General features: G+C 46.9%; 2 protein-coding genes across 3 annotated transcripts; one reads left to right on the top strand and one right to left on the bottom strand.

Moving 5' to 3' along the window:
* The first annotated feature begins 151 nt into the window (after positions 1 to 151).
* NUDT2 (nudix hydrolase 2) lies at positions 152 to 9089 on the top strand. Its single transcript, XM_083575943.1, has 3 exons — positions 152 to 269; positions 5184 to 5326; positions 7490 to 9089. The coding sequence occupies exons 2-3, from the start codon at positions 5191 to 5193 to the stop codon at positions 7801 to 7803; spliced, it is 450 nt and encodes a 149-aa protein (XP_083432069.1). The 5' UTR covers positions 152 to 269; positions 5184 to 5190; the 3' UTR covers positions 7804 to 9089.
* Positions 9086 to 22789, bottom strand: LOC310744440 (uncharacterized protein). 2 transcript variants are annotated; one of them, XM_083575855.1, is made up of 6 exons: positions 21774 to 22789; positions 16433 to 16906; positions 15335 to 15469; positions 13474 to 13530; positions 12713 to 12803; positions 9086 to 10709 (listed from the first exon to the last, which is right to left on the bottom strand). In XM_083575855.1, the coding sequence occupies exons 1-6, from the start codon at positions 21826 to 21828 to the stop codon at positions 10496 to 10498; spliced, it is 1026 nt and encodes a 341-aa protein (XP_083431981.1). In that variant the 5' UTR covers positions 21829 to 22789; the 3' UTR covers positions 9086 to 10495. The 2 variants fall into 2 exon arrangements, with proteins under 2 accessions (XP_083431981.1, XP_083431982.1); XM_083575856.1 differs by lacking the exon at positions 13474 to 13530 and having other exon boundaries at positions 21774 to 22768.
* Positions 22790 to 24518: the final 1729 nt, after the last annotated feature.

The raw sequence follows: 24518 nt of genomic DNA, 5'->3' as shown, positions 1-24518 counted from the left end.
AGGGTCAGCCACGTGACTTCCCCTCTGCCGCAACCCGCGGGTTGTGATTGGGCTGAGGCCGGCGGTGACCGAAAGATTGGCAGGCCTGTCGCCCAATGGGGAAGCCCCTTTGAGAGCGAGCTCTGGTGAGGGAAATTTCCTTCCCATTCGGGCTGCCTCGAGGCGAGGGAACCGTTCGTGGTTGGGGAAGTTGGAGAAGCTGCAGTCAGCGCTCGCTAGGCCGGCGTGGAAGAGGCCGCTCCCCTGAGCTGCTCCTTTTCCTGCTTCACGTAATCAGACTCTTCCTTCTATACCTTAAGAAATAATAATAACAACCTTACATAACCTGGTAATTTGAGAATAAACAGTCCTAATGATTCTCCTCACAATCTGGTGAATTAATAGCAATATCTCATCAAGATCGCGTGCTTCTTGTAAAGTTAATACTAGGTCATCTGCAAACGCTCTCAATTTGTATTGTTTAGCTCCGACCTGAATCCCTTTAACCAGCTGGTTCCCTCTGATCATGTTTAATAAAACCTCCAAGACAGATATAAAAAGTAATGGGGATATTGGGCACCCCTGTCGTGTCCCTTTTTCAATAGCAAATTCTTCAGTAACCACGTTATTTACAATTAGTTTTGCTTTTTGTTCAGAATAAATTGCACCTATACCATTCTCAAAACCTTGGCCTACCCCCATCCCTTCGAGATTCTTTTTCATAAAACTCCAAGAAATATTGTCAAAGGCTTTCTCCGCGTCCACAAATATTAATACTGCCTTAGTATTAATATTGGCTTCTAATAATTCCATAATATCTATTATGTTTCTCACATTGTCAGATAAATGTCTTCCTGGAAGAAAGCCCGCCTGGTCTTTGGGAATCTCTCCCACCAAAACTCTCTTCAGTCTTTTTGCCAAAATGTCTGCAAAAATTTTGTAATCCACATTAAGTAATGATATAGGGCGGTAGTTCTTAATCTGGTTCTTCTCAGTCTCCGATTTTGGTATAAGTGTAATATACGCTTCTTTCCACGATTCGGGTGCCTTCTTCACCTCTAAAATTTCATTACAGACCTCCTTCAGCGGTTGTACAAGCCATTCTTTCAAAGCTTTGTAGTATCTGGAAGTCAATCCATCTGGTCCTGGAGATTTTCCCAATTGCATATTTTGAATTCACCTAAAAGTTTGTTATTTGCTCACTATCTTAATAATAATCTTGTAAGGAGGTAATAGAAATCACTGGGTTAAAGTTAACCGAAAGTCCAGAGGTAGCATTATTATCAATTTACGATGGAGTGGAAGGTTCGCAGTCTGTGAAGGACTTGCTCACAAATTTATTTCTAGCTAGGAAGAGGAAGGGGCAAGCAGAATATAAAAGGAAGGAATGGTATAGAGAGGTATGGGATATAGCTATTAATTATAGCTATTTAATCAATGTGCCATTAAGATAGGGAATATGCAGGAGAAATGGTTTTGAGGAGATATGGAGAGTTTGTAGAATTTGTACTGTTAAAACGGAAAGGGGTCAAACCATCGCAAGAGGTGTTGAAATTTTGGGAGGTTGGATAGTTACAATGGAATGGTCTTGGGGGTGGGTTTGTACATTTTTATTCTTATTTATGATTATCAAAATAATCTGGTGCTCTACATAACTTGTTTACTTAGTTAATATTTGCTTCATATCTTAATGACTGCTTTTTTTTGCTCCACACAATTTAGTTATATACTCAAATAATATCAATGCCATTGTTAATAATGACAGCAATGTTGTTAATTGATATCCTAATTATGGTAATATTGTTGATCGGAGAATTGTAGGGTTGGAAGGGACCACAAGGGTCATCTAGGCCCATTCCTTGCAATGCAAGAATCTTTTGACAAATGTGGGGCCCGAACCCACAATTAAGAGTCTCATGCTGTACTGACAGTATGCTGCAAAGTAATATTATTATCAGTATCTTAATTACAGTAATGCCAATAATCAGAGTAAGATTGCTTAACAATTCTAACAATTACAATATTACTGGTATTCGGCATCTTAATTGCAGTTATATGGTTAATAAATATGTTAACATCTTTATTACAGTAACAACAACAGGGTGAAATTTGATGTTGTGCTTTTGCAATTATTCCACCAGCGAAACATTTCTGCTTTCCAGATGGCAGGATCTCCCCTCTCTTCCTCCTGCTGACCTTCTGAGGGGGTCTCCCAAGCCTCAAGAGTGGATTTGGGGGAGGAGGGAAGCCCAACTGGGCTAGTGGGAGACCTTGCACTGGCTTCTGCTAGTGCACAGGCTTAGGATCCCACCCAAAGAGTCATGCAACACCTTGACTAACAGATGTTGTTACAGCATAAGCTTTTGTAGATTACAGTGGTACCTCGGGTTACAGACGCTTCAGGTTACAGACTCCGCTAACCCAGAAATAGTACCTTGGATTAAGAACTTTGCTTCAGGATGAGAACAGAAATTGCGCAGCAGCAGCGTGGCAGCAGCAGGAGGCCCCATTAGCTAAAGTGGTGCTTCAGGTTAAGAACAGACCTCTGGAACAAATTAAGCTCTTAACCAGAGGTACCACTGTATGCTTCATCAGATGCATAATGTATGCATTAGGGTTGCCATATTTCAAGAAGTAAAAATCCAAACAGTTTTTGAGCCCCAAAGTTGTTGAGCTTTTTTTTTGTTCATGTCACCAAAGCCTGGGCCTGAATCTGAGCCTCCAGTGCACTTTTTTAAAAAAGGACTTTTAAAGGTTTAAAATGAAAAAATTTCCCCAGATGGCTAGGTTCTTCCCCCCTCTCTTGCCCCCCCATATACTTCTTAATTGTATTTCAGTTCAACAATTACTTTGATAAAATACATATTTTGTTATGTGCAAATAGCTTTAGATATCTATTAGGTCCATAAATTACCATATAGCATATATTCAACACAAAAAACAGGGACAATTTGTTGTTGACAAAGGACAGCTGGACATATAAAGGGCCCCATTACCTTCAGTAGCTTAGGGCCTCATCAAACCTAATTCCGGCCCTGGTCTTGGAAATGCAGACCAGTGAAAAGTCAGTAAACAAAGTAACAGTGAATGTCCAAGGTTAATAGTGCAATTATAATCCCCTGTACTTCTCTGGTTTTCATTTCCTTTTGACCCCCCTTTGTAATTGCACATACACAACCCTTCCAACAATGTAGGTATGAATGCCTTCAACTCAGTATAACACTTCCTGGATCTGATTAAGTGAGCTATTTATGCCATGTTAAAAGTTATTAATGTCTTCAAGGTGTCGCTGGACTGATGTTCTGGCTGCAGCAGACTCGCTCGTCTTCCCCTCTGATCTAAAATTGTTCAGTAATCATGATTTGCCATCATAGTTGTAATGCAGCTTGAGGTGGAAGCAGCATGTTTTGACTGCGACCAAGGCAATTTAAAGCAGCAAAATGAAGGAGGAGGACCTATTTAAAATACATAAAAATACTGACTTTAAAAGACTTTATCTTTCCATTAGTACTGCGCCAGCCTGGTGCCCAGAGAATGGTGTATGATATGCTAACTCACATGCTTTTTAGGGATAATCACCTAAAAAACATAAATTGCAACTTTAAGACTGCCAATCTTGCCTAACATCTTACTTGCTGTTGGTATCTGTTCACTGTTACTAATGAAGCCCAATCCAAATAAGACTGAAGCACTGTAAGTGGGTGGTTCCCTAGATTGGATTGATGAGAAATCATGATTACTGAACAATTTTAGATCAGAGGGGTAGACGACGTGAGTGCCTTCCATCAGCTTTGGCTAGTAGCCCAGCTGTGCCCCTACATGGACAGGGCAGCCTGTTATTTTTGCTCTGGTAATCTCTAGTTTGCAAGGGACGCGGGTGGCACTGTGGGTTAAACCACAGAGCCTAGGACTTACCTATCAGAAGGTCAGCGGTTCGAATCCCCACAATGACGGGGTGAGCTCCCGTTGCTCAGTCCCTGGTCCTGCCAACCTAGCAGTTAGAAAGCACGTCAAAGTGCAAGTAGATAAATAGGTACCGCTCCGACGGGAAGGTAAACAGAGTTTCCGTGTGCTGCTCTGGTTCGCCAGAAGTGGCTTAGTCATGCTGGCCACATGACCCGGAAGCTGTACGCCGGCTCCCTCGGCCAGTAAAGTGAGATGAGCGCCACAACCCCAGAGTCGGCCACGACTGGACCTTTACCTTTACCTAATCTCTAGTTTAGATTACTGCAGCATGTAATAAGTTGGGCTGCCTCTGAAGATGGTTTGAAAATTTCAACTCATGCAGATTTTGGCGACCAGGCTGTTCACTAGGACAAGATGGGGTATTTTTTGCATCGATCCTGGCTCGGCTGCACTAGCTACCAATTAGCTGGTTTTGACACAAAGCTTAAAACAGTTCAGGACTGTCTCAAGGACCGCCTCTCCCCATATGAACTGACCCAGACCCTGTGATCATCATCTGAGGCACTTCTGTCTGTGCCTCCCCCAAGAGAGGTAGAGGATGGCAACACTAGACTGGGGCATTTCTGCAGTGGCTCCCCATTTGTGGAATGCTCTCCCCAAGATGATATATCATTAAGCTCCAAGCAAAAACATTTCTCCATAACCAGGCCTTTGGCTGATTAACATTCTATGACCTTTAAATATGTTTGTGAGAGGAGTGTTATTGGTTTGTTTTTCTTTTATAATGTATTTTGTGTTCTCATTTTGTATTTTTATGTTGTGAAACGCCTATGGTACCCAAATTTAATAAATAAAAATCTTCCATGGAAAAAATAAAGCACTGGAAGGGTTTCCACCCCAGTGGAATAAATTATATTGGACTTGTGGGGGCACAACTGCCAACCCCAGTGTCCCTGTGAGTACGCCAGATCCTCCTGCTCCAATCAGGGCATTTCTGCATTTGAGCAGGAAGTTCTTTAGGAGGATTCTCAGAAGAACTTAGAAGCCCCCACCCCCAAATCAGGAACCCTGTGAAATTAGGAAGATTCTTAAGAACGATCAGCTAAACACTCAAAAGCAGACTTCCCCAACCTTGTGCCCTCCAGGTGTTTTGGACTACAACTCACATGGCTCATGGTCAGATATGGAGTTTCGCTGTGACCCACAGGTCTAGCCTCTCCAGTCCCGCCCAACCTTACTTTGGCCCACCACGTGTTTGCACTTACTAATAACCTCTCATTTGTACTTGTTCTGGACAGGACAATCATGTCATTGAGAGCATGTGGCTTGATTATCTTCAGGAAGCTGCGTGAGACATCGTCTGCTTCTGCTGCTGGGAACAACATTGAGTACCTTCTCCTGCAGACATCCTATGGGTCTCATCACTGGACCCCTCCGAAAGGTGTGTCATAAGTTTTTATTGTATCTAGCAACTTCAGAGAGATTCTCGACAGGGCTGCCAACTGATCAAGGAATTAAATCAGGCACTGGCAAACTCGGCCCTCCAGATGTTTTGGGACTACAACTCCTATGATCCGCACCTAACAAGACCAGTGGTCAGGGATGATGGGAATTGTAGTCCCCAAACATCTGGAGGACCGAGTTTGCCTATGGCTGAATTAAATCCATCTGTATTTTAAGACAAGTGCATGTTTTTCTTGTATTTTGCAAGTGAATAATAATAATGTTGACATAGTGTGATACATGCCGTTCTGCTGTGACTTCAGAAGTCCTTTCCCCTTGACCGTTGAGTCTTCTTTGGACTGTTGCTTCCTGGAAACTGCTCTTGGAGTCGCTGTGTTACAGATAAGACTCCTTGGCTGGCTGTTTATGATATTTCAGGGCAGGAGCTCTGGCCTAGGCATTATTTATGTTGCCTTTGTTTTTCTTAGACCCCATGTGGCTTGCTGTGTTTATATTTCTGTCCGTAATATATCTGTGTGAAAGCAAAGGCTGACTTTTCTCAGGGAATGCTAAAGCTAGCTTGAAAACAGGCTATATTTATACCTGACTGAAAATGGGATCTTTGTGTTAGAAATAATGGTGTAGCTGGCAAGGCTAGCCTCCTTCCCCAGATGTACTTTTCCCCATGTTCAACTCACTTTTGGGGCCAGGCAATACTTAGTTTTCAACATCACAATATATCACAAGCTAAACATCACGATACCCTGATATATAACAGTGCCTGAAATATGCATAGAGCTGTGCAGAGCCGCTGGCTGACTTTACAGTTTTCCCCCATACAGTATTGTGATTTTTGCATAGCAATCCCACACAGTCATGATATATCGCTAGGTAAAAAGTTATGAAACCAATATCGTGATGCGGACTTCAAACCAGTTTTGGATATATCGATATATTGCCCAGCCCTATTCACTTTCCTCAAAATAACTTAAGAGTGCAAGTGTAGCATTTTCCTTTATTTTATGGCAGTGATACTCCTGTTTTTGCACTGGTGACCATTGTAAACCTTAAACTCAGGGGTGACTAATCTGTGGCCCTTCAGATGTTGCCAAACTACAACTCTTCATCGTTCCTTAGTCTTCCTGGCTGGGGCTTTTAAGGGTTGGAGTCCAAGATGGCTGCAGGTTGACCATCACTGCCTTACTCTCTATCGATCTATCTAATCCATTGATCTATCTATTTGTTAGTTGCTTTATCTTGCCCAGGGCAACCCAAAGTGACTTACAACCAAACAAACAGACAAAACATCCCACATAAATACATTAAAACCAAGAGGAAAAAGAAATATATTAAACACATCTTGCCCATTTCTAAAAGGCCACAGCTTATGTGCTGCTAGTTAATGTTTCAGTGAATAAATGGCTTAGATCTGACACACCTTAAATGCTGCCTCTTTACTTGTGACCCATTAGGCCTTTGCTGTATCAGTTGCAGACAGCAAGTGTGTGAAAAGGAAATGGTGGGCCTGCAGAAAGTCCCTGTTCTCTTTATTTATAGACAGCACCTAGCATGTTTGGGGATTTTTATAAACGATGATGCAAAGCCCCCACCCCCTAGTTAGGGCGCACTTCCTCTCTGCACATGCAGCAAAGTTGAATGCCTTTTGGAAGTATTGTCAGATATGGAAGGTAGAGTGCATGCTTTGCACACAGAACCATCCTAGCCTCAATCCCCAGAATCTCCCATTTCAAAAAAGCATCAGCTAGCAAGTGCTGAGAAGGAGCCTGGAGAGCCATTTCTGACTGTCAGAGTAGAAAAGAATTGAGCTGGATTTGCAGATAGTCTGGTTTGGCGCAAGGCAGCTTCCTCTGTTTAGACTGGCCTTTGGTGCTCAGATTTAAATCTGGAAAGTGTTGATTTAGAATGGTTCTGACTTGCTACCTGTCCAAAGCCCTGAGGATGAGGCGGTCTGTAAATATGTTGGAGACACATTAAATGCAGCCACCGCTGCAGTAAAGCATGGTGATGTTTGGAGCCAACCACAAAAACACTTTCTTTTTCTGTGACAACATAAAAAGTACTCAAGTGTCAAGAGAAGATAAAAAGCAGAGCCCCTTGTTTCAGCTTTCCTGAAAATTCTGCTTTCCTTTCCTCGTGTCAGGCCACGTTGATCCTGGGGAAGATGACTTGCAGACCGCCCTCCGGGAGACGCAGGAGGAGGCTGGGCTGGACTCCACTCAGTTCACCATCGTTGATGGGTTTAAAAAGGAGCTGAACTACACTGTCAACGGCAAAGCCAAAACCGTCATCTACTGGCTGGCTGAAATGAAGGACAACAACACAGAGGTCAAGCTCTCATCGGAGCACCAGGCCTTTTGCTGGCTGACCCTCAATGAAGCTTGTAGGCTTGCAGAGTTCAAGGACATGCAAGGCGCCTTTAGGGAAGCACACAACTTTCTCTGCTCCAAAGGCTGAATGCTCCAGGGGATGCAGGAATGGGGTTTTGGTTTTTTTTAGCTGAAAGTTTAACTGACGATTCCATAAAAATAAAAGCAGAGAATACTAGGGGGGAAATGCAAAAATTTTAAAGATGCACTTTAATTATGTCAAGCTACTTAAAGCATGGATGTTTCCATCCCCCCGAATTCTTAGAGAGGGATGTTTAGCACGAACACAGCCTCTATAAGTTATATGCTGAGCCTTTATACTGGGCATTGACAATTGGCGAAACAGGGTCTGGATGCAACCTAAAGTTTGTGGCGCTCAGTGATGTTCATGGAGGAGAGTTTTAAGAACTGCTAGGCATGCTAACTAAGTGGCAGGTTCAGAGGCAGACAGCAAATAGGAGGGAGAGAGACGCGCTCGCCGACGTTGTGACTGCTTGTCAGCTTCCTAGAGGCATTTGTGTGTCGTTGGAAACAGAATGCTGGTCTAGATGGACCTTTGGTCTGATCCAGCAAGGCAGTGTCTTACGCATTTGTATAAACTTGTAGCAGCAGCGGGGACAAATTAGGCACATGTGAGAAACCCACCCTCTGCCCTCGCAGGCTGAAGTCCTGCAAGGGCCACAAGCAGTTTGCCCATATGTGATACAGAGGAGGTTCGCATAGACAAAGCCTAGCCATTCTCCTGACCCCAAAATCCTTGTCTTAACGCCTTTGTGGGCTTCCATCGTTGCCTTTGAGCCAGGACTGGTATCATGGCTGGAGTTTCCGGCTAGGGCCAGGGTTCAAATCATCACTCAGTCTTAAATCTTGCTGGGTGTGACGTTGGGCCACTCGCTGCATCTCAGCCTAACCTACCCTACAGGTATGTGATGAGGATAAAATGGGAAAGGAGAGAACCATGTACGTCACCTTGAGCTCCTTGGAGGGAAGAAGGCGGGATATAAAAATAAAATAATACGTGTGGGCATGATGACGCTGCTACACACACACCCCTTTCTGACAAAGCATAGAAGCTCAAGAGCATGATAATTTTCCTGTGTGTGGCACAGATGTCTTCTCTGCACCAATGCTGTCCCCAGTGCTACTGCAGTGCTGCAATTTGGGCAGAGGTCCATCCATTCATCCCACAGGTCAGGTCAGGTCTCGCCTGTAGGCCACTGGACTCCACTTAGTTTACAGCGAGTTGAGGAAAATCCATGTCAGGAACAGGAAATCCCTTGTACAGCGATCGCACAAAACTAGCATGTCTCGTGATCAATTCTCTGTGTGCGGATGTGTGCTTTTTGTTAAAAATAAATAAATAATCCCCATTCAGGTTTAGTCCTTTATTTTGAACCTGGTTTAAAACAAGCTGCTTGAGTGAAGGCAGAGGGTACCGGGCTGGTGTTAGTGACATCCAGAACAATCAAGCTGGGAGCAGCAGCATGCTCCAGTTAATATCTGCCAAGAGTGACTAGGAATGCGTGTCACGCACAGTAGAAGAATTCAGTTGCCTCTTCTTTTTTAAGGATGTCATTGTATCACTGTGGTTTTAATACTGCACACTGCTTTCGGGAGCCACAGCTTGCCTTTGAAAACCGGACATGAGTAAAGCAAGCTACAGAGTCCTTAAGAACAGCTCACTCTCCCTTGTGCATCCTCTTGCCCTAGGGGCTGCTCATCACTCAGCTTTCCCTCAAACCTCTTTCTTTCTTGAGCAGCCTTCTCCAACCTGGTGCACTCCCATAGGTTTGGGGCACTATCTCCCAGCAGCCGTGGCCAATAGTGAGTGATAATGGGAGGTGTGGCCCTAAGCATCAGGGTTAGGGAAGACCTGGAGAGTGAAAAACTTCCAAGCAAGGAACTAACATCCCTGCATCATTCTGTAATGCCTGGTACGTCCTTATTAGAAGCTAAGCCATAGCCAAGGAGACCGTATTTGTTAGCTTCCCAGAAAGGGCTGTGTTAGCTGAATGCAAAGTTCTATATACAGCTGCATTCTAATTCTCCTTCGCTGCTTGCAAACAAGCTGCTCGCCCGGGGTGAGCAAAGATTGCCCCAAGGTGAACTTGCACAAAAAGCTGGTTCTTGTTTGTTGCTGCTGTCCTCCTCTTTTAGGTCCAACATGGGCACAGATATCCCAACCCTTTTCTCCAGTGTTGTCTCAGGCTCGCCACACCCAGTGTGGACTGGAGAAAGCCCTTTGCAGTCATACAGTAAGAAGCACAAGGACCTGAACTGTGACGCAAACAATCTCCATCGAGGTGGTCCTTTCAGAGGCTGATTTCATACTTGCATTTGTGAGGCTGACTGGTTCTAATGGGAGGACTGTACCACAGTGGTGTGAGATGGGAAGATGTCATCTTGACCTACCTGCCGCCCGCATGGGGGTGGCAGATATGCTTGATAACTAACCTTGCCTGATCCAGAATTAGATTTCATGCAAATACATCCCCTGTGTGAGGACCGTACCATCTCAGAGAAGCAACCGCAACCTAGCCTAGCCCCTCAGCCATTTCTTAATTCAGGCAACCCCAGTTGTACTTTTTGAGACAAAGCGAAGCTCTGTGCCTAGCTGCGTAGCTGTGCAGTGCAGATGTGATTGTTAAGAAAATTATCTTAAGTGACCTGCTTTCTTATCAGGACTGTTAGTCTAATGAAATAGGCTGCATGGATCTTGGTCAAACAAACCCTGCCAGAAGTGCTTGCTTTGAGAGCGACAGAGTCGGCGCCCGTCATGTTCAGCATATTTGATAGTTCATGTTGTCGAAGAGTGGTGTGACTGTCCCATCTTTCCATTCGATCAAGATTTCGCCGTGTTTCAGTGAAGGAGTGGGGGACGCTGGGATGATCTGCCCCTTGGGGCTGGGGCTAGGTGCCCTGGGTAAGGGTGGCCGCTCCTCGTGAACCACGCAGCAGCTCTTCAAAGGAGACAGCTTCTGCTTCCGCTTCTTCCTAAAGCAGAAGCAGCAGCAGGTTATGCTTTGAAATTACTGAGAGACCCAGGATGGTATTTGCACAGTACCTGTGAGGCCTATTAGGCAAGTGGTGTCTTGAATACAGTGGTGCCTCGCAAGACGAAATTAATTCGTTCCGCAAGTTTTATCTTCTTGCGAGTTTTTCGTCTTGCGAAGCACGGTTTCCCATAGGAATGCATTGAAAATCAATGCGTTCCTATGGAGACCGCTTGCCAGGCTGGCGGTGCGGAGAAGGGCTTTTCTCCCCACCGCAAGCCTTCAGGACAGGTCCGGGAACAGAGGGGAAGGCGCGCAGTGCTTCTCCTCTGTTCCCGGGGCTTGCAGTGGGAGGAGGGTTTTTCCTCCCCACCGCCAACATTCAGAACAGCATTCTGAATGTTGGCGGTGGGAAGGAAAACCCTCCTCCCACCGCAAGTCTTCAGGACAGCCATCCGAAGGCTGGCGCGGGGAGAAGGTCTCTCCGCCCCACCGCCAGCCTTCGGAGGAGCCTTCCGAAGGCTGGCGTGGGGAGGAGGTCTCTCCGCCCCACCGCCAGCCTTTGGAGGAGCCATCCGAAGGCTGACGCGGGGAGAAGGTCTCTCTGCCCCACCGCCAGCCTTCGGAGGAGGTCCGAGGATAGTGGGGAAGACGCGCTGCGCTTCCCCGCTGTCCTGGAGATTTCCCTATGGGCTTTCGTCTTGCGAAGGAAGCCCATAGGGAAATTCGTCTTGCGAAGCGCATCGAAAAACGGAAAACCCTTTCGTCTAGCGGGTTTTTCGTCTTGCGAGGCGTTCGTCTTGCGGGGCACCACTGTATTCTGTGGGGCCAATTGAAGACATCCACGAAGTTGAACTGATGAATCAGTTTTGATCCATTTGAAAGATGATAATAATTAAATTATTTGTACCCTGCCCATCTGACTGGGTTTCCCCAATCCTGATTATCAGGGCAGCAGGCTTGGTTATTTTCAAGGAAGGTACTTACTAAAAAATTAGAGCTCCTCTTAAACTCTTATGAAATGCCAGTAGAGGAGTGTCCTCACTGCAGTTACCACCAAACACTCAACTCTTTGCAACCTGGTGGTTTTGGTCACTAAACTGCATTATTTTAATTTTATTCTATTTTCTAAAATGCATACACCGCTCGGCTGTTTTTAAAAGAAAAGCCCTCACAGCAGTTTGCAAAAAAGAAAGAAAATTATCAAGAAGAATTAATAACGATTTAAGATTGTCAAATTGTTAAAAGAACAATAGTGTTAACTCGCATCTTACACAAGGGTTCAGTTCAGGGGGTCCACATGTATATGCAAAAATGTGTAGAGTTGGAATTGGTCCCCCTGCGAGACTTTGGGAGGCAGCGTGAGGGCTCTGGGGTGAAACAAATAACGAGAGTGGGTTTCCTCCATTCTCCGTTTATTTATTCCCCCCCCCCCCTGCACAAAACTGCGATCATGCAAGTAAAAAGGGTGAAAGATGTGAGTTACCTGTAGACTAAAAGCATTAAAACTCGCATCAACTTTCTGGGTAGTTTTGTCTAAACTATGTTTTTAGCAGGTGCCGGAAAGCGTGCAGAGAAGGTGCCTGCCTGATGTCAAGAGGCAAGGAGTTCCAAAGTCCAACACTAAGCAATCAAGTTCCTACAAATGCGAAACAGGTAATATGTTGCACGTGTAATAGTGCCAGTTCCGCAGATCAAAGTGGTCAAGCGGGCGCACCTAGAATAAGGCGTTCTGGCTTGGTACTCCTATGGCGCTTTGGAGAGCTCAAACACTCAACAGATAATATCTTCTTGCAATCTGTGCAACAGCCATGCGGGGGGGGGGGGTGTCAGCGTTATTTGCTCCCACATTGTAGCCTGAGGCCCCGGAAGAAGGGAGGGAACTTACAGCAGAGGAGGCAGAATCGGAAGCCAGGGCCTTTGTGATGCAGAGGAGAGAAAGCGGAGCAAAACAGAGACTTTGCTGGCGAGACAGCAACACTGGGGGATGAATGGGCCTCTTACCTGTTGTACCGGATATTGAGAATGAGGATTGTCACTCCCAGGATAAAGGCCAGTGGGCTCAGGACAAGGATGACCGTCTTCCAGTTGGTCCCTGAAAGTGCATTGCACCCTGTATGTTTAATTACATCATTCCTGTGCTCTTCCTACGTCTCCTGTATTACCACCTTAAGGCGGTTTCCTCGTACACCTGGGTGGGTGGGGAATATTTGGGGAAACAGCCTGCCTCTTCTTCGCTGGAGGTTCTTAAAAAGAGGTTGGATTAGCCATTTTTAGCTGTGATTCCTGCATAGCAGGGGGTTGGACTAAATGACTGCCGGGATCCCTTCCAGCAATTCTACGATTCTGTGAAATTGCAGCAGAGGTTGGGTAGAAGGGCTCCCAGACTGTTTCCACTGCAAGCTGGATTGCTGGGATGTGGGGAGGCAGGAGCGGAGAGTCAATGAATGGATGTGCATTAGGGAGGAGAATGTCTGCGTAAAGGAGACCCCACCCACCACTGAAATACAGAACCCAGAAATTCAGCTATGAGGGCATGTGGCTCTTGCCACTGAACTCACTTTGTATTTCAGGGTACAATGCCTCTGCCCAGGGAGGCTCTACTAAGCTCCCTGTTGAGTTCAGTTAATCCTAGCGCCATCCAGGCCAGTGGCTAATACCACATTTTGTCTTTGTGAATTTAATACGGGCTTTTATTTATTTTTTGTTTCAAAAGAATAATAATTACGGTGAATATTCCATTTTCCACTTGCTATCCATCATACCTGTAGATCGGGAAGCTGCCCCCTTCCTCTGATGTTTCTTATGAGGCATGTGCCTTTCTGGCAAGGAGAGAAAGAGGGAGAATGAAACTAAAGAATTCGGAGCAAGAAGAGAAAATCTTGCGTTCTTCGCTCGCCTCTGCACCTTCGTTTCCAGGTCAGCTACACTCAGGATTTGTTGTCACTGCAGAGGTCAACCTCTGGGTGGGCTGCAGACCTGGCTTCTTCAGGGTGCTGCCAAAGGCCATAAAAAAATAAAAATATCCATGCAAGTAGAAAAACAGAGTGTCAGGGAAAAGTGTCCCTGGCATGCTAGTCTTCCGTGTGCAGGGTTTTTTGTTTTGTTGTTTTGTATGGAGGAGTGTTCTCTCCTGTGAGATGCCACATGCAATTCACGGGGTGTAGATTGGCTATTTCAGCAAGAACAAGCCCGGGGAGCCCAGGCAGGTACTGTGAGGAAGAGGGCAAGAAATCACACTAAGGGTGACCAGGACTCCTGCTGCTATAATAGTCTACCTGAAGGAGGTTCAACTTTAATTGGCCCTGCAGTGAAAATAACCTACAAAAACACATTATGTTAGGGGAAACTGCTTGCAGAAATATGTACGTCACTCAAAACTACGTATAAAAATGTGTTTCCTTGGAGAACTTTGCACTAAAACGCTGGTGAATTTTCACGAGGGTTTTTAAAATCACAGTTTGCTCCAGAAATGGGGAGAACTGAAATTAAAATTGGAAAGATAAGAAACGGAGAGAAATGCAAAGGGCAAGTTCTTCCATCCCTATTGCCTGCAAATGGCAAGAATGTAGTAACTCTGAAGAAGCATTGCAGAGCAATGGAGAGAGTGAAATTATGTGTGGAAGGTCCAGTATAAATTCATCACGAATGCACTATTGACGTGTTGGAGGACGCCCCTGTAAAAACATGATAGTCTAGGGCAGCCTACAGAACCCTACATACTGGTGAGCTAGGTTTTTCACAAGCAGGGTGATACTTACAATACAATTGCACCTTACATGCATGCAGCTTGCACGATTCCAACCATATATGAGTGAAGGCAGGCTGGTTGAAATTGCACATGTTAAATCCAAGCAAGGAGAACAGCCTAATAGCTCTTTTTCTGCCAGATTTTGTGGTGTGTACCTGAAGGAGCATCTCTACTCCCAGCATTTAGTCCGGAGACTGAGGTCCAGCTCCGAGGCCCTTCTGGCAGTTCCCTCACTGCAAGCAGTGATGTTACAGAGAACCAGCCAGAGGGCCTTCTTGGTGGTGGCGCCCTCCCTGTGGATTGCCCTCCCATCAGATGTCAAGGAGATGAATATTTGATAGACATCTGAAGGCAGCCCTGTTTCGGGAAGCTTTTAATGTGTGATGTTCTGCTGCGTTGTTTTATATTCTGTTGGAAGGCGCCCAGAATTAATGCTTAATTCAGAAACATCTAATTCAGTGCTGGCCACTGGCTTGCATGGCTTTGAAAGAGGATTACACAAACCCATAGAAGAGCATGCATCTATCCCTGACTATTAACTGTGGTGGCTAAATAGAACCTCCAGGTTCAGAGGCAGTCTACCTCCGAATACCAGTTGCTGAGGAGAGCTGTTTCCTGCAAGCCCTGGAGGATAGTCCCCTCAGCCCTGCTGGAAACAGGAAGCTCTGGCTTGCTTGGGACCATTTGCTTTATCCTGCATGGGTATCTCAGCTGATTAGAGCATGGTGCTGATGCCAAGGTTGCAGGTTCGACAGCTGCATATTCCTGCATTGCAGGGGGTTGGACTAGATGATCCTCAGGTTCCCTCCCAACTCTGCAATCCTATGCTCCTTTGTGCTTCAGGCTGAAGTCCCCACCCTGCTTGTCGTACTCACCGTCATCTGCTTCCAGGATGACATCTTCATTCTTTGGAAGATTGCTGGTGATATTAGGTTCCTCAACGATGGCTGGAGATGTGGGTCTGGTGTCTCTAGAGGAGGTGACGATCTCTGACAACGCAGTAGTTTTATCTGGAAGGTGGGGGGGGAGAGGGATATGAGGGCAATCCATGTTCTTGGGGGACAGGGGGCGGTCAGGTGTGGAGGATTCCCTGGTCCTGAAAGGGGTCACTGTGCCCCTGAAGGACCAGGTGCGCATCCTGGGAATCATTTTGGACTCACAGCTGTCCATGGAGGCGCAGGTTAATTCTGTGTCCAGGGCAGCTCTTTACCAGCTCCATCTGGTACGCAGGCTGAGACCCTCCCTGCCCGCGGACTGTCTCACCAGAGTGGTGCATGCTCTGGTTATCTCCCGCTTGGACTACTGCAATGCGCTCTACGTGGGGCTACCTTTGAAGGTGACCCGGAAACTGCAACTAATCCAGAATGTGGCAGCTAGACTGGTGACTGGGAGTGGCCACTGAGACCACATAACACCGGCCCTGAAAGACCTACATTGGCTCCCAGGACGTTTCCAAGCACAACTCAAAGTGTTGGTGCTGACCTTTAAAGTCCCAAACAGCCTCGGTCCAGTAATCCTGAAGGAGCGTCTCCACCCCCATCGTTCTGCCCGGACACTGAGGTCCAGCACTGAGGGCCTTCTGGCAGTTCCCTCAATGCGAGAAGCGAAGTTACAGGGAACCAGGCAGAGGGCCAGATGTCAAGGAAATAAACAACTAACGGACTTTTAGAAGGCATTCGAAGGCAGCCCTGTTTAGGGAAGCTTTTAACATTTGATGAACCATTGTATTTTAATATTCTGCTGGAAGCTGCCAGAGTGGCTGGGGAAACCCAGCCAGATGGGCGGGTATAAATAAATTATTATTATTATTCCTCACGATGCAGTTTCCCACCTCATGCATTGCTGGGTTTAGCTAGCTGCAGCAATACAGCGCTGTTTCTAAGTGCAATAACCACATTCAGTGGCGAGGGGAAAAGAGAGCTCCTGGTTACGGATGGGAGCGGTTTTCTGCAAGTGAATCCCTCTTGCCTTACCTTCAGGGACCCACACCTGGGGGTCTACAAATTCCTCCACTGGGTTGCTGAGCACAGGGGCTGCTGCCAGGTCTGCAGCGCAGACGATCTCCTCCGTCTCCGTCTTCCACCTGCTGAACTTGTCCTTCTCTCGGGCCAGGAAGGCCTTGTGTCCCTCCTGCTTGGTGCTGAGGTGAAGCCCCAGGCCTTGCAAAGTGAGGTGACCTTTCCTGCTGCACACCCAGGCTTGGCGCGCCCTGTCTCCTCCGCAGGACTCCAGCTGAGCGGGCGCAAATTCCTGCACTTTGGGGACCGTCAGGCACAGCCCGGTCTTCCAGTGGACTATGGCCCGGGTGGCGGCATCCCAGGTCCAGTGATATTGGGCAGACTGGGGCTTGCAGTCGGCCAGACCAACCCTTCCGACTTCGTGGGACGAGGCGTGGATGCACTTTTGCAAACGGGCGTTCCTGATGAGGAAGCCATCACCTCCCGGCACTGGGGAAGAATACGATACGATACGATAATCTTTATTGTCATTGTCCCATACAGAACAACGAAATTGAAAACATCTACATCAGACATTCAAAAACCAACAAACTCTGATACCCCATAATTGAATACACTATATTCCCACAGAGACTACCTTAAAGGTAAAGGTAAAGGGACCTCTGACCATTAGGTCCAGTCGTGACTGACTCTGGGGTTGCGGCGCTCATCTCGCTTTACTGGCCAAGGGAGCCGGCGTACAGCTTCTGGGTCATGTGGCCAGCATGACTACGCCGCTTCTGGCGAACCAGAGCAGTGCACGGCAACGCCGTTTACCTTCCCGCCGGAGCGGTAGCTATTTATCTACTTGCACTTTGATGTGCTTTTGAACTGCTAGGTTGGCAGGAGCAGGGACCGAGCAACGGGAGCTTACCCCGTTGCGGGGATTCGAACCGCCGACCTTCTGATCGGCAAGTCCTAGGCTCTGTGGTTTAACCCACAGTGCCACCCACGTCCCAAAGACTACCTTACACTGCGTTTAAAACCAAAATTGCTTTTGGATAGAAACTGTTTCTCAGGCGGCTAGTCCTAGTCTTAATAACCCTGTACCTTCTTCCAGAAGGCAGAAGCTGAAAGAGATCATTTCCGGGGTGCGCACTATCCTGCACTATCTCTGCAGCTTTCTTATGGCACCTGGAAGCGTAGATTTGATCCAAGGTGGGAAGAGCGCACCAAATTATTCTCTCCGTAGTCTTTACAACCCTGGACAGCATTGTTTTTTCCCTGACCGTGCAGCTCCCAAACCACACACACAGACCATAAGTTAATACACTCTCCACAGTACAATGGTAAAATGCCATCAACAGGTCCTTGGAGAGATTGTTTTTCTCAGAAAATATAACCTCTGCTGTGCTCTCTTCATCAGGTCTTTACTGTTTTCTCCCCAGGTTAGGTCATCTCTCAATTCTATTCCCAGAAATCGAAACACCGAGACCTGTTCTACACACTTCCCCTCAATAATGAGTGGCTGAATATTCAATTTACATTTCCTAAAGTCCACAATAATCTCTTTTGTTTTCTTTAAGTTAAGGAGTAAGTTGTAGTCCAACAACAGCTAGGGACCCAAGTTTGAGAAACCCTGCAGGCATATTGCATCAGTTGGAAGGGGATATTATTTGGCACAGCATCTTAGAAAGCAGAGACATCACCTTGCCGACAAAGGTCCGTATAGTTAAAGCTATGGTTTTCCCAGTAGTGATGTATGGAAGTGAGAGCTGGACCATAAAGAGGGCTGATTGCCGAAGAATGGATGCTTTTGAATTCTGGTGCTGGAGGAGACTCTTGAGAGTCCCAGGGACTGCAAGAAGATCAAATCTCTCCATTCTGAAGGAAATCAGCCCTGAGTGCTCACTGGAAGGACAGATCCTGAAGCTGAGACTCCAATACTTTGGCCACCTCCTGAGAAGAGAAGCCTCCCTGGAAAAGACCCTGATGTTGGGAAAGATGGAGGGCACAAGGAGAAGGGGACGACGGAGGACGAGATGGTTAGACAGTGTTCTTGAAGCTATAAACATGAGTTTGACTAAACTGCAGGAGGCAGTGGAAGACAGGAGTGCCTGGCGTGCTCTGGTCCAGGGGGTCATGAAGAGTTGGACACGAATAAATGACTAAACAACAAGAAATTATTTGGCACCCTGCCTGCTACCTCCAGGGGGGCACCCAGTGGGGGCAGGGCTGGGGTGGGGAGAAGTTTGCTACAGAGCAAACCGCAAGCCCTGCAGAATTTCCTGTCCTTTGCAAGAACAATCCCTTATGTGGAGGTACCAGGGCAGACCAAAACAATGGATCTGCACTATAAACAGAATCCAGGTTGGGGAACAGCACACAATAGATTAAAGGATTGCTTTCTTAAAGGAAACTTGATGCGCCTGATATGCATTCCTCCCAGTTTTTTGATTTAGAAGGAAAAAAGGAGCTTTTTTTGCTAAGGGTTGACTGAGGTGATGTCTCAACCAGCCACTGAAAATGGAAGAAGACCAGGCAGAGAAAGTGGTCCCATTTCATCTTCTAAAAATGTTTCCATACACTGGTGCCAGGAGCCTCTCCCATTGGCCATCCTGCGAGGGCATGTCTAAGGCAGCCTTTGTCAGGTGTGCGTGCAGAAGCCAGGCCCTGTGACCAATAGGACTTTGCAGGACTTGGGCCTTCCTAAGTTGTTTCTGAAGAGAAAAGGCGTGGCCACACAGGTGAGGCCAATTGGCAACTCACAGCACCTGGTGGCAAGGGCCAGGAAGGGATATAAGGTCAGCATTTCCCTTCGGCTTTTTGCCACAGCAACACGTTCCCTGCCTTGCTGCATTTGGCTTCTTGCATCCTGATCCTTGAACCTTGGCTTCTTGACTCTTTGCTTCTTGATCCTCGGACCCTTGACTTTGTGACTCCTTGCTTCCTGACCCTTGGACCCTTGGCTTCTTGACTCCCAGCTCTCTGACCCTCAGACTCTTGGCCTCCTGGCTTCTGGACCCCCATTCCTGCTCCCACCCCACCATCTTGCCGCCAGTCCTGATGTCCCCTGCCAGGACTTTGATCGCCCATGAACCGGACCATGACAGCCTTCCCCAAGCTTGTGCCCTCCAGATGTTTGGAATACACCTCCCCTCAGCCCCAGCCAGCAGCTGAGTTGTGGTCCAAAACATGCCGGGGGTTGGGAAGGTTGGCCTTAGGGATTTACAGCTGCTGATAGACAGCCCTGATAGACTCAAACTGATTGCTGGCTAATATTTTGCTAATATTTCCTTGCTGAAATATGTGCTTGCTAAAAAGAGGGAAAGTAACCAAATGTAAGACCAATCTGTTTGATGAGATTTGGGAGCAGCAGGGACATTAGTATAAAACTTGTTGCCTTGATGTTGTTGTTGTTTAGTTGTTTAGTCGTGTCCGCCTCTTCGTGACCCCCTGGACCAGAGCATGCCAGGCACTCCTGTCTTCCACGGCCTCCCACAGTTTGGTCAAACTCATGTTGGTAGCTTCAAGAACACTGTCCCACCATTTCGTCCTCTGTCGTCCCCTTCTCCTTGTGCCCTCCATCTTTCCCAACATCAGGGTCTTTTCCAGGGAGTCTTCTCTTCTCATGAGGTGGCCAAAGTATTGGAGTCTCAGCTTCAGGATCTGTCCTTCCAGTGAGCACTCGGGGCTGATTTCTTTCAGAATGGATCGGTTTGATCTTCTTGCAGTCCATGGGACTCTCCAGAGTCTCCTCCAGCACCATAATTCAAAAGCATCAGTTCTTCGGCGATCAGCCTTCTTTATGGTCCAGCTCTCACTTCCATACATCACGACTGGGAAAACCATAGCTTTAACTATACGGACCTTTGTACAGCTGCTGATAGACATCCCTGACAGACTCAAACTGATTGCTGGCTAATATTTTGCTAATATTTCCTTGCTGAAATATGTGCTTGCTAAAAAGAGGAAAAGTAACCAAATGTAAGTCTAAACTGTTCGATGAGATTTGGGAGTGGCAGGGACATTAGTATAAAACTGGTTGCCTTGATGACACATTCACAAAAAATATTGGACAAGGAAATGGGATCCAGCAGTGAGGTGTATGATGGGAAAGTTGAGATCAGATAGCACAGAGAGTGCTGGGATACTATTGACACATTGGAAGAAAATGAACATCTGCATCATCTAGCATGAAGAGATAATGCTGGATAGATAGATAGATAGATAGATAGATAGATAGACAGACAGACAGATATAGATATATACAGATGTACAGTATATGGTATATTTGTTGATGAGTATGTTTTGTATGTTCTTAAATTAATTTTTGAATGATGATTGAACAGAACAAAATAAATAAATAAATAAATAAATAAATAAATACATAAATTGCAGAAAAAAGAGGGAGGATACTCCAGAAACATCCGAAGGGCTTCATCCATTGCAGATTCTGCTACGTATTATGCCAACCTGGTATGCTCCAGATGTTTTGGGTGACAACTTTCTCCAGCACCTTGTAGCTCAAAACATCTGGAGAACAGACTGCATCACTGACTACTGTGCAGGATTGAAGCTGACGCTAAGAATAAGCCAGCACTCTCCTTGCCACCCAGAAAGCACCCAACATTTGTGCAATGCTTAAAACAGTGAGATATCCCAGATTCCCCCTTCCAAATTAGTAGAGCTAAAATATACGTTGGAGACAACCCAAAAGATGAGTGCTTATTTATTATTTTATCACTTTCCTGCAAGGTCCTTGAGACTGAACACAGTGGGAGATCCCATTTTGGCCTCACAACTTTCTTTTGAGGTAGGCTCATAGCCGTCAACGTTTCCCTTTTTTAAAGGGAAATTCCCTTATTCTGAATAGGATTCCTCGCAAGAAAAGGGAAAAGTTGACAGCTATGGGTAGGCTACACTGAGAGCTCATGATTTCCCTAAGGCCACCCAGTGTTTCATGGAGGCTGAACTCACACAGATTTTAGGTGAATGCTCCCTGGTCCAACTGCAACCTCCTATTGATTTCGTTGCGCAGGATCTCAAAAATTTACGATGTGCGGTCTGCATATTCATGACTTGCCTAACAACATTTGTAGGTCCCAGAATTCCTGGAACAGTTTTGTTGCTCCTTTTCAAATAGCCTTCAATGGTCACCTAGCTGCACACACACAGAGAAGGGTACATTAAAAAAAACACCACCTCTCGTTGCCAGGAGAATCCGTTTCACAATCAAAACAAACACAGATCAGCCAGCGAAGGCGAACTGAAACACTGTCCATGCAGGGCAAGTATTTGTATGTAAAAGTAATAATCTTACGGACAAGGAGAAAAAAAAGGGGGTGCAAAGAAGGAGCAGCGAAAGCAAACTTACCCTGCAGCCAAGGAAGAAAGAAAGTCCAACTCAAGCTCAGCTTGAAAAGCTTCATTGTCTCCCAGGTGAAAGAAATTGAGGGGGGTTATATATGGGGAGAAGAGCCTTTGCAAAGGGCAAAGTGAACTGCGAAGTTGATTTGCCTGCCTTTCATCCAAAGGGAGGAAAAGGATGCGACAAAAGTCGAAGACACAATTTAAGGAAGCAAGTTCTGTCTCTCCCGGCCAGCACCCTTTAGCACCCAAGATAGCAGCAGGGTGGTGATCCCAGAGGAAGTGCTGTGAGAAAGCCCATATTCGAGGAAAATCACATCCTGGCTTTCCCAGGAAAAATTGCAAAAAAGCGCTGGCCTGCTTCTCAACTAGCTCTTGCTGATGGAAGAGAAGGGAAGCTTTCGAGAAGCGCAGAGTTCTTCCTCTTCTTCAGGCAGGGTGATGGTGGGTTGCAGGAAGAAGACCACCTTCCTGCCCGGGTGGCAAGTGGTGCCCTAAAAGGATATAAAAATCTATAGCGCAGTAATTGCAGCAGCAATGTGGGGAGTGGGAAGGGAGAAGCAACAGAGCTGCTGGGCTCCGTTCTTTACAAGTTGTGATTCCTGAATAGGGACAGAGAATTCTAAAGAACTCGAGCTGTTGCTGGTGAGGTCGCTGCTGGGAACTGGAGAGGAGCCAAAGCAGCCACTTCAGCCCACAAAGGAGAAGGGGAGGCCCCTGAACTCCCAGATTAGGACGTTCCCTTTTGCTGCGGATCCTCTTTTCACACTTAGAAAGCCTGTGGCATTTGCACGAGAACTTACGAAGCTGCCCGTATTGAAGTGTGGTGTGCTGGTCCCGGGGGGAGGTTACTGTGAGGCGTGGTCAGAGTCCGGTCCTGGGTTGAGGGTCTGGAGACTGTCCACCAAGGGTGAAGCGGGGTCCAAAGCAAGAAGCCGGGGGTGGTCGGGAACTCTGGAAGAACAGGTCTGGGTGCTGGCAGAAACAGGTTTCCAGCGATGTTGCTCCCGCAACCTGGGACTGGGCTGACTGGCCTTTATCTTCTCTGGGGCCTAGGGCTGTCCCGGCCCACAGGTGACCCGCCTCTCCTGGCCTTAAGGCGAGCACTCCTCCTGAGAGAACTTAGTTCCCTCCGCCTCTCTGCCCTGAGCCTCTGCAGCTCAGGAGAGGCTGGAGAGTTACTGGACCCAGAGGCAGCCTCACCTTCCCCTGACTGGGCTGGGAGAGGAGCACCTGCAGGCAACGGGTCCTCAATCACCCCCAGAGCCAGAGTGGATTCATCTGGTGTCTGCTCCTGAGGATCCGGCACAGGTGCGGGCCCTTCAGATTCAAGGCCCTGCCCCGGCTCAGCCGGCCCTGGAGGCGGGGACTCCTGTGCAGGCTGGGATTCCTCCGGTTCAGCCTCTGAATCAGATTCTCAGGCCATCACATGTGGGTTCCCACGAGGCAAGACACAGTGATAACAGCAAGAACCTTTATTGAACTACAGTGGTATCTCTGGATGTGAACGGGATCCATTCCGGAGCCTCGTTCGCATCCAGAAGCGAATGCAACCTGCGCCTGCGTGTCTGCGCCTGCGCAGGCCGCAATTCACCGCTTCTGTGCATGCCCGTGACATCATATTGACCGTCTGCGCGAGCGGCGAAACCCAGAAGTAATGCACTCCTTTACTTCCGGGTCGCCGCAGCGCGCAACCAGAAAATACATATCCCGAAGCTACATCAACCTGAGGTATGACTGTACATAACTGGGAAAACAAGGGCAAAGCAACTGCTTATATACATTTCTGAAAGCCTGGGCCACTCCCACTCCCAACATGATTGGTTATCTAAACTTCCAAGCTGCGAATCACTACTCACGAATTCAAGGGCCAATGGCAGAGGCCCAAATCCTGAAATGTTCTGTGATTGGACATCCTGTATCGAATCAGAACAGAGGAGCTCCATACTCAAGCTCAGGAAAACAGAGACCACTGAATACATAACGCGTATGCCAGGGGCCCATCCAGTCTGGTCCTTAGGGCCATGGGTCAGTGGTAGAGAGCACATGCTTTGCTGCAGAAGGTCCCTGGTGGCAGGGCTGGGAAGTCACCCTGCCTGAAACCCCTGCTGTCGGCCAGTGTAGACAATACTGAGCAGGATGGCTCTGTATGAGGCAGCTTCCTCCCCATGTTCCTATTGGAACCAGCCCTGTATTCAGAATAATGAGGACTAGAATCTTAGCTCGTTTTTAAAGGAAAGGGCCATAGCGCAGGGGAGGAGCATAGCACAAATATGTACACACTTTCCACTTACAAATGCCTTTTCACATGTATCTTTTGGTTTGCAAAACCAAAGTCTGGTAAACTCCCCACAAGCAAATCAGGGTGAATGCAGAAAGAATGCTCACCGACTTGAAAACAAATAAGAATGAACACTAAATAAAGACCAGATATAATCTAACCTCCATGTATACGTGAGAAGTGCCACGTTTCAGTTTGCATGTTGCAAATTAAGTAGGTTCACATTAAACCTTGAACCAAATATATCCTCCATTGCTAGCTGCAGCTGTAGGAAAATAGGAAATATACTGAGAAACTCTTCCCCCAATGCAAAATTGAGGCTTTTGAAAGGTCCTTTGCTTTATTCCTCATGCTGAACTAGTTGGGCCATTGGCCTGATTCAGCAAGCTGTTCCTAAGAAGTGCTTCCTTTTGACTGACCTGTGTTATAAATTCAGCAGGCTGACTTCAGACCAAGGCTGCAGCCCTATCT

This window comes from Podarcis filfolensis (genome assembly GCF_964270895.1).
Source record: "Podarcis filfolensis genome assembly, chromosome: 11".
NCBI classification, from domain to species: domain Eukaryota; kingdom Metazoa; phylum Chordata; class Lepidosauria; order Squamata; family Lacertidae; genus Podarcis; species Podarcis filfolensis.
Note: the sequence above shows the minus strand (reverse complement) of the source record. Positions and strands in the feature narration are given on the sequence as shown.